At 43.7% G+C, this 10,599-nt stretch overlaps 1 protein-coding gene across 1 annotated transcript; it reads right to left on the minus strand.

Annotated features, from left to right (window-relative positions):
• Window positions 1-9,063: 9,063 nt before the first annotated feature.
• On the minus strand, window positions 9,064-10,377 carry GCNT3 (glucosaminyl (N-acetyl) transferase 3, mucin type). Its single transcript, XM_077828744.1, has one exon. It carries the CDS (start codon window positions 10,375-10,377, stop codon window positions 9,064-9,066), a length of 1,314 nt encoding a protein of 437 aa, XP_077684870.1.
• Between the last annotated feature and the right edge of the window lie 222 nt (window positions 10,378-10,599).

Below are 10,599 nucleotides of genomic sequence, written 5' to 3' on the forward strand. Positions count from 1 at the left end.
ATGGGTAGCAGTGCAAGTGTTCCTCGTAAGAAGGCAAACCAGTCTTGTTAGTGGCAGGCAGCTGTTTCCCTGAAGAGCTGTGGGGTATATAAGCCTGCAGGAAGGGTACATGCTGGCTTGAAGTTAGATAGTGCTTAGGTTGTTTGTTGTGGTGGGGTAAGTATTTTCTCCCCTTATTTTGGGACTGTAGCAGAAATGAGTCTTCTCTTTGTGGCAGGGCCTTTGAAGGGTAAGATATTTTGTGCTTTCTCTTCTTGTTCTCAAAGCATCTGAATTCTACAAATGTTTAAAGGAAGTGTGTAGTATTCTGCTATGATCCCAGCTTGTTTGAGCTCTCTCCCTGGCCGTTCTCTCACAGCTAGGAAATTCTGCCATAGTCCAATGAGAAAAGAGATGATCCCACATTTGCCTCAACGATAACTCTGCAGATTTTCCTAGTGGTCTATTGTATCTCTTGCCCCTGGTTCTGTTTGTGATTTATTACTTAATTTAGTTTCCTCTTAATATATTTTAATTTAATCCTCCTTTTCTGTTATATTTCTCTCTCACTCACACCTACACATGTACAAGTAGGATCTTGGAAAACAAAGACACCTGTGGCAACCAATCTCTGAGTAGAGAAAGAAGGGATGACTGCGGAAGCTCTGCTAGCATTCCCTGCAGGTGTCTGTTGTCACTGTTCATTACACTGACTACAGTTCACATCAAGTACCTTTTGTGAAGATAAATGAGAACTTGACCTAAAACGTGACACTAAAGCCAGCTGAGTTGCGTCTCAATGGTCCGAGTCAGAATTAGCCAATAAATGTCAGTCTCGTCTAAAAGATTATTGGTAAATGTCTAATGTACTCCTATCCAGAACAACAGCTGGGCTAAGGCCCTGAGCTCTGCAAGGACAAATCCTTGTATGGAACCTCATTGGCTTTAGTGGGGCTCTCAGTGGGTGCAGGGCAGTGTGGTGCTCCAAGTAGGACTGGGTCCTAAGTCAGTATCTCCTGGGGAGGGCTGGAGGAACCTATAGAATAGTATCAAGACTACCTCCCTAAGTAAGTCAAATGTTGGAATCTGGTCAGTTCACTGATACTAGCTCCTTGATTCTTGCAGAGTGCCAGGGGATCTTCAGTAACTGCGAATAGTCAAGACCTCTGTTTTGCTTGTCTTAGCTAGATCCAGGTGAACAATCATGAATCATTTATTCATCAACTTTTTGCCTTTTTCAGTTTGAGAACAAACTGGCTTCCTCCGATTTGTTTCACTTTATTGACCAGATAGTTAATTTACCTCATTCTTGGGCAATAGATTTTGTAAGCAGTTGATTGCTAGCCACGTGATATTCAAAATGTGAAGTTTGTAGATATCGGTCACAATGTATGTTGGTTCCTTGATTGGATGAGTAACTGACAAGGTTTCTGGTGTGGATACTTCTATATGTAAACTATGTAATGTTCTGGACAGTCTGAGGTTTGGACCCATTTATGGAGGAATGGGTAGGTTACATGTGTGGGCTCATGGGTGAAGTACTGGACTGGGACTCAGGAGACCTGGTTCCTAGTCCTGGCGTTGCCACTGGCCTGCTGGGTGATCTAGGGCAAGTCACAGCATGTCTTTGTGCCTCAGTTTCCTAAAGTGTAAAAGGATATAATGATTCTGACCTCCTGTGGATCTCGATAAGAGCTGAGTATATTCTAATTGTAATCATTGTCCCTTAACTAATCTAGAGTGGAACTGCTGGTTTGGTATGTATGCCTTGGTTCACAAATCTGATCATTCTAATGCTTTTTGAATGGAATTATTAAGAACATTCCTTCGTCAGAATATTTGTCTTTGCTCATCTCTGGGGTTAACTCTTGTCCTTCCATAAGAAACTAGCTCAATTCTGAAAAGAGTCTGAGTTTAAAAAAAAACATTTATCAGCAAGATACAGGACTCCTCTTTTTGAACTCAAATATTTTTGAATTAAATGGTGAGTAATGGCCAAACAGGAACTAGATACTCTTTCCTCCTGTATCTCCATTAGAACCTTGGATATGGAAGTGCCAAACTGTGTTTCTCTGGTAACTTCTACGAAATCTAATGTCTGTCATTTGGAGAAGTCAGTGGGACAAAGGACAGTATGCCATCTAATTAAATAAGGCATTCATGTGATAAGCTCAGAGGTACTTAATAGCAATGACTGCTTAAGTTATTTCTCTGAGATGCCCTGCGTAAACAGATTTCCTGTTTCAACAGCTCAGGGTCTAAGTTCTGATCCAAAGCCCATTGAAGCCAAGTGGTGTGTGCTGCTTATGCTGTCATGTAATATGCTGTAATTGATATAACACTTTTAAAGGCCTGAGATTGGGGTGGCTGAATTAGTTACAAGAGATGAAGCCTCATGACTGAGTTATGTAGGTTATCCAGAATCTCTATATAATTGTCCTACCACTACACATGCTCAAAAATAAGATGACATTTGTATGCCACATAAATTATGGGAATCCTAGCTTAGAAATGAGCAAAGTCTTAATTTTTATCATACCTGATGACTAGGGTGAATTTTCAGAGGAGCAAAAATACTGCCAGGCTGAAGACTCCTCAGGGTACATCTACGCTGTAAAAATAAACCCCTGTGGCAGCGAGTCTCAGAGCTCAGGTCAACTGACTTGGGCTCACACTGCAGAGCTAAAAAAGGTAGCATAGCTGTTCCCACCTGGACTGGGCTCTGAAACCCAGCAAGGGGGCGTGCCTTGGCTCTTGGGCTCCAGCCCAATCCCAAACATCTATGCTACTATTTTTAACCCTATAGTGTGAGCCCAAGTCAGCTGACCCAGGATCTGAGACTTGCTGCAGCAGTGTGTATTTTGGTCCTTGCAGTGTAAACGTACCTTTTGAAGGCCACAAGGCCTAGAAGGAGAGTCCAGAACTCCTGAGCTCTGTTTCCACCTCTGCTACAGACTGACCAGTATACTTTGCACAAAGGGCTGATCCAGAGCCCACTGCAGTAATGCTAGGTTTTCTACAGGCAGGGTCAATTGTAATTTTAGGAGGAGTTTAGTTTATCACAAGTGTCTAGCCCTGAGGTTTAGGCCTGTGTCTATTCTGCTTCCTTGCAGTTAAAACTGGTGCATTAACCAAGCTGACTTAATTCTCAATGTTTCATTAGGTTTATAATTAAATATTCCAATCCTACAGCATACCTGATTGACCATTTAATACACTTCATGGTCTAGCTCCTTGGTAAGACTAAGGCTAATCACCATGTCACTGAGTTAACGTGGAAGGTCTATTTATCAGTTTCCTCAGGGTGGATTAAGCTAAACCTCTTCCTCAGTCTTTGGCAGTGTGATGAGGGCATAGCATATGAGGGTGAGGAAGAAAAAATTGCATCTACCAAGTCACTCTAGACCAGCTGAAGCTCAAAAGAAAGCAGGGACAATGTTGTATGGGCCTGTGGTGCCCAGCCTCCAGGAATATTCAAGGCCCAGGGGCCCAGCTCTACCAATGTTCGGAGCTGGGTCTCTTCCCTGGCCCTGCCTGCTTCCCCCGGGCACCTCCCCTTGGCCCCAGAGCGTCCCTGCCTACCACACAAGAGCGGCACTGGCAGCAGGCTGAGGCGACTGCTGCACCTGTGGAGGGGAAAAAGCACACACGATTGGCAGCCCTCCCCTCCCTCAGCACCCACCGGGAGGCGACACTGAGGGGCTTCTGGGAGACAGAGTCTAGACCTCACCTGAGCAGCTGCTGGGGCTTGGGTGAGTGTCTGACCATGTGATATATATATTTCCCCCCCACCCCACCCGCAGCCACCACTCCTGCCCCACGCTAGGCAAAGGGCAGCCTCATCCCCCGTGAGGCTATGGTGAGGGGCTGCAGCGGGAGAGGCGGCCACATGTGATGGCAGTCCCCTCCCCCCACCCGGCACCCACCACAGGGAAGGTGAGGAGGCTTCCTGGATCTGAGGGTCCTGGCCCCTAGGAGTAAATGGAGTGACCGTGCTGGTGAGTATGCTGCCAGGGAGAACGGGGGACCCTCTCCCTTGGCACTCCCCTCGGGGAGAGGGCTGGAGGGACTGCGGAGTCCTCCTCTCTGGCCCCAGCCCTGGAGCAGCCTGCCTGCATCCCAAACTCCTCATCCCCAGGCCCACCCCAGAGCATGCACCCCCAGCCAGAGCCCTCACCCCCTGCACCCCAACCCTCTGCCCCAGCCCTGAGCCCCCCAAGGCCCTCATCCCCCCCACACCCCAACCCTCTGCCCTACCTGAGCCCCCTCCCACACCTCAAACCCCTAATCTCCAGCCCCACCCCAGAGTCGTCACCCCCAGCCAGAGCTCTCATCCCCCCCCACACACACTCACATTGTGCAATATAGGAAAACTGTTAAATGCTTGCTGTTTCCAGTCCATTTTTATATTATTAAAAAAAATATTGGCTTACAAGGCAGGTGTGGGGAGGCAGGACTTGGACCTGTTCTGAGCACCGCCGAAAATCATACAAACCTGCTGCCCCTGAAAGAAAGTGCATGGGTTCAAGCAAGATTGCACTGTAAATAGTTTTGTCACACAGAAAACAGATGTTACACTTTTATTACACTTTTTTATCAGTGTCAGTTGGGCGGCTTATCTGAACTTCTGTGGCCTAAAAGAGCTAGGGAGTGCACATGATGTTTAGCACTTCCTGGTACAAATCAGGACAGACATGACACAAAAGCAACTTCACAGTATTTTAGTGTTTCTGCCTCCAGATGAAATCAATAATGGCAAGGAGCACAGGCAGAGATTTTGGTGGGGAGTGGCAATGGACAATAGAAAAAGCAAATTCAATCTTTCCCAAACTTTGAATCTGGGACAAAAGCTTGTGTTAATTCTTAGTTTCCCCAAACCAGCATGCTTATTTCTGCTAACTATTCCATAAAATTCTGGTCTGGAACAAGTCTAACATATGCCTTTCCAAGTGTCTTAAACAATAAAAATTAATGTTCTCTGGGGACAATATATATAACGCTTAAGGGGGGAGGCAAAACTGACAATGGCAAAATGTATACAGAATGATTACAAAGGGATTATAAATTACTCTAACAGATCTGGAAGTGTATGGGACACTTGAATGCTATAGAATCATGGAATACTCAAAGCCTATTGTATTGAGATGTTACAGACACTAGGGAATATTCAGACTATTGTGTTAATATATGTATCTTTATGGGCTTGCTAGTTGTTGTATTCCTGGCTAAAGGGGTAAAGTAAGGAATGCTTCCTGTGGATAAGGCACAATACTGAAATGATGCAGGTAACAAGTCTCTTGAAGCTTCACCCTCAGGAATCAGAGTACAGACTGGTCTAACCTGGATCAAAGGACCTGAGTCTGCATAAAGTTATTCTAGGCTGGCCTGCATAACTGTCAGAGAACACACATGGCTCGCTTGTGGCTCCAGATTGTAGAGTAGATGAACCCTAAATTTCCACTCTTCCCAAAGCCGGAAGGACAGATGCTCATTTCCAGCATATCCTTTGGATAGGGTTGAGGTGACAATTTAATTAGCAAATATCCTGGCAACTGAATAATCACAGTTTCTACCGCGGATTGATCAGTGACGTACTAGTGGTCAGCCTGACTCCTCCAAAACTATCTGCAGGAAAGCAGAGGGAGGTGTCCAACAAATAAATGTTAATTTGGCAGCAAAAACAGTTGAGGAATGGGGGAGGAGCTAAATAGTCCCCATTTGAAAGGACATAACTGGCATATAAGGTGGATAAAATTATTTTTTAAAAATTTTATTTAGATTGACTTTTTAAAATTTAAATTCACATTTTTAAAGTGTGTCCAGCTTTTTACTTATTTTCCAGTCTCATCCAGTTCAGCTATATGTCTTGTGTTGAGCGCTAGCTTCCTAATTGGTAGTCTATTTTATGTAGAAATGGTTTTCTCCAAAATAAATAAATTGGATTTAAAATGGTCCTATGTCTTGAAAAAAGAATCCAGGGTCTCATTAACTTCCTTCGGTGAGAACACCACCAGCTCTCATACAAAATTGATAAGGAAATAGTCCCTGCTATATTTGCAACCATTAACACCCTCCGATACAGTGAACCTGCACAAATTAAGAAACCTGAAATGCTTTGACCAGGCTATGCATGTCTGGCAAAGTTTGCACTCTGACGTCAATGGGCATGTGCACCATAGTCATTCTAGATGCTTTTTAAAAATCTTGATCTGAGGCTTTTAATTCAGATTTAGGCACTTAACTTTAAGTTTCTTATTTTGAAAAGTTGCCCTGTGAATATGAAAAATTCACAATACATTTTCTAACCCACTGAAAATATCCATAACTTTGTATGCAAGTGACCAGTTTTATGCCACTAAAGTTTTTAATAGAAATAGTTTTAGCCACTGATGCAGCAAACATTTATGCCCATGCCTAACTTGAAGCACATGAGTAGTCTCATTAAAGTGAATGGGTTTAGTTGTGTGAGTAAAGTCACCTACTTGATTAGGTGTTTGTGGGATCAGGGCCCTAATTGTTAATATTTGCTATTGCTTATAGCAGTTTTGTTACATTCAGATTCCCTACCAGTTGTGGCATTTTAAAAAACAGCATTTATAACGTCGTTCATGATACGGTTTAATCTGAAGTTGCAGTTGCATACATTTTTCAATTTAGTTTTATGTAATTGCAACCTGATTTAAATCAATTATTTAAAAAAAATCAAATGGTTGAAATCATGATTTCAGTCACCCTCATTTTCATCCCTCCAGCCAGCTGCCATGGAGTTGCCTCAGACATCAGTAGGGTAATAGTGGCCGTCTGCCAGCAGCCACAGTATTATAGTGCTGCACTAGTGAAATGTATACAGATAGGGTAATAGCACAGAGAGGAATGAGCTAAGGGTCAAGGTGACACACAAGGAAAAGCAGATGGGGCCCATGGAAGCCAGCTGGATTAACTGGCAAAGCTCTTGGGGTGTGTTCAGTATAAACACTCATGAGTGTTCCCCCTCCAGCCCCCATCCATTACAAGAGAAGTTGTAGAGAGGGAAGGGATGAGTTGAGTAATGTTTGATTTGACTAAGATTTGGGGACAAAGTCCCTGCTTTCCATGGAAATCTTGGCGGTCTTAATTCTGACTGGGTCTCAGGGTTCTCTTTGTAACTATAACTTATGGCACCTTTTATCGAAGAATCTCACCAAATTTAGCCTCACAATACCACTAGAGTTAAGGGTTATTGTCCCAGTTTCCTCAGATGAAAAAACTGAGGCACAGAAGTTAAATGGCTTTGGTCATGCGGCAGGTCAGTAAAACCTGGATCTCTGGTCTCCCAGTCCTATTATAGTCTCAACAGTTAAGACATAAAGGCTACAAAATAACCCAAGGAGCTGGGGTTTTATATTTTTCATTATTTTTTTTTAACTCTAAGGGACAAAATTAAATATACAAAACATAGCTTCTGATTAGCTTTTTGTTAATGGCATGTTTAAAACAAACCAAGCCAAACTGGTTGAGATAGTAAAAGACACAGTCGTGTCAATCCAAGTTAGGTAGTAGAAAGGATGGTGTCTGGAAAGCCACCTCTGGCATGTAGGCACAGCATTGGGCAAAGAAAGTAAACTATGTAAAGTTGTTTGTGCTCTTGTATGAACTGATCTGAACCTTTAATCCTGCATTCCACTCTGGGTTTCTTTCTACTCTACAAAGGAAAAAACTTTCTCAATGTTTTCAAGAGTCATTTGCCCACCCTTATTTTTAAATATAAGCAACTGACCAGGCAGAACCAGGAAAAGAGACTAGAAAACTAATTTACACAATCTCATAAGGTGGACATTTGTGGTTAGCCATACAAAAGGAAATGCAAGGAAACCAAACAATCTCTGTCTTTGGAGTGTGTACGTGAAAGATTAGTAAAACATAGAAGGAAACAAAGCAGAAAGAAAAGGGAAGCAGGAATAAAAGAAATGTTGATTCATAGTAAATCTACTGCCTGCTTTTTAACCAAACACACATGCTATGTTCAAACAATGTTAAGGTTTATAATATTCCTTAAAATATTTTTATCTTTAAGATTGTTATTGTGTGCTAATGTACCAGGAAATTATGTCTACAGATAAAGTAGTTCTTCCAAACTTTCACCACAAAGCAGAAAAAAGTTATGGTGCAATTTTTTTATTTTTGTGACTCCCCCCCCCCCCAAAGAAAGTGGGGTCTCTTTCCCCAAGATCAGTGGGGATGAAATGTGCTGCTTATGTACAACTTCTAGATCAATCACTTTATCACAGAAACAGAGGACTGTACCAGCACTCCACATCTGAATACTCTTGAATTGCAGTTCACATTATATACACTTAAAGCATAATTTAAATCCATCGATTTCTACAGTTAGGATTTTCCACAGAAAATGTTTACTCTAGATAGCATGTCCTGGTACTGACTGCTAATGCCATGCAGACTGGATTTGAGAATAAACAGGTCCTGAATATTACCCTCTCAAGCCACATCCTGAGAATAATACAGTTCCCACAGAAGAGACACTTAAATAACCAGGTTAAATCTTATTTCCCCCTCTACGGTAGGAGTCTCATTTTATAGCATAAACTACAAAAGGACAATTACTTTAGAATGCAACCTCAACGGTGGAATGGAGGAAGCAAATTAAACAGACGTTCCAAGTGATTAGCAAATTCCTTTTTGTTTCCTTCATATGAAAAAGCTTTTATTCCAACTGAAATACAGTGAAATCCGTCTTGAGCAACCACGCCCAAGGACAGGGCAATCGCTTACTGGAGGTTTTTTGTTCAAGGTGGAGCAGAATCTGACTCAGTACTGACAACATGAGGCTGTCTAGAATCTCCTGGAGAGGTTTCACTGTAATTCGGACAGCATATATTAAGGTTTTTACTATAGGAAAAATACGGTCGATCGTCTCAAGTCTGTGAATTCAGTGACCAGTACTGTATGCAGAGCAAAATCCCCCACGTGCTGAGAGTGCGAGCTAAAACCAAGTGCTGTGTAAATTTTACATCGCATTTTTTGGTGATGTTCTTTACAGGTCGCTCTCAAGATTTGTGTTTTCACCTTGCCAGGCCTGACAGCCTCTCAGAGATTTTTCCCATACACCGACTTGTAACGTAGATATTCCTCCAGACACTGGATTGCGTTTTCATCTACCTTTGGGTCAAACTTGTTGGCTAGCAGATGGTGGTTTTGGAGCATCCAGTGAAGATCACCTACCCCATACACACAGACCTCCCGTTGGTGGATACCCGTACACGGCGGGTAGGGTGCCCCTTTGCTGACATCGCCCTCCAGGTAGTACCACTTCACCAATCTAGCAACAGCATTGAGATCGGAGACCTCATACTTATTATTATAAGGCACCGATCCTGGCATGCCTGGCATCCGGTGGAGGGTGGCCCAGATATGTTCATCTGGGCTGTAAGTATCTTTTGACCACTCCAGCAGCTGCTGCGCCGTCGGGTTTTCAAAGAGGGCTTGAACAAAGTCCCTTGTGATCACAACATAGGCATTGCCCGTGAACATGGGTGAGGCCTGGGGCGGTGGGCTCTTCTCCTTGGTGGTTCGGATCACCGAGTTCTCCACGTGGTGGTGGTACTTCCAGCGAGCCTCCTTGATCGAAGAGGGTTTCTCGGATTCCATATTGTTTCTCCCGTTTAGAAACTTCAGGGTTTGGACAATCTCGGCGTTGGTCTTGATGGGAAAATCGGTGCCGCAAGTGTTTAAGAGATACCTCCAAGGCACGTTGCTCTTGAGTAGGTCCTCCATGCAGTTCAGGTCCGCTTGGACCCGGGACCAGGACGCGTACACTACTCTCTCCAGTTTAGTGGCCACAAAGACATTTTCGAAGCACGAGGCGATCCCTCGGACTGCCTCCCTGAATTCGTCCAGGGATTTTAGATCTACGTGGACACAGTATATATTCTGGGGCGTGTAGATGGACCTTAACAATCTTTCGAACATCTCAATCTTCTCATGCACTACCATGGAATATGCAATAGGAAAATCCTCCTCCTCTTTGCTCAGTGGGAACTCGACAAACCTCCTGTGCTGTTTAAAGTGAGCGCAGTCCTTAGTCAAATTTACGTAATCTTTCGGGGTTAAAGGCTCAGATTTAGTTTTCTTCTGTAGCCTGCTCAAAAGAGCCTCCTCTACGGCTTTCACATCCCCTCTGACGATCCGAGAGCAGTTGATCTGGCCCCTGGGAGACAACTTTAGAGACTGGTAGAGATGATCCTTGCAACTCTCGCTCTTCATATGCACTGTCTCTTTCCCGAGATCACTGAAGTTGCATTCCCAGGAGGAGTATTTCAGCACCACCGTGGCAAACAGCATCAGAAATCCCATGAACAACAGGCGCTGAATCTGACACCGATACTTTATTTCCCGAAACATCTTGGGGGGAAATCTTCGCAACTGACTCGAAAAGTTTCTTTCCAGTGATAAATCCACTTCCTAAATAAAGTCCCTCTTAATCAGCAGGATTTAGGGATACAAAATCTGCCTCCCGGTTGATGATCGGACAATTCGATCTCCGTGAGTGAATGTGTCCTGGGTAGCAGGCGCATAAAGAGCAGCGCTTCCACACTCTGCTCTTCCCTTCGTGTACTGTCACCT

This window comes from Eretmochelys imbricata, chromosome 10, assembly GCF_965152235.1.
Source record: "Eretmochelys imbricata isolate rEreImb1 chromosome 10, rEreImb1.hap1, whole genome shotgun sequence".
Taxonomy (NCBI): domain Eukaryota; kingdom Metazoa; phylum Chordata; order Testudines; family Cheloniidae; genus Eretmochelys; species Eretmochelys imbricata.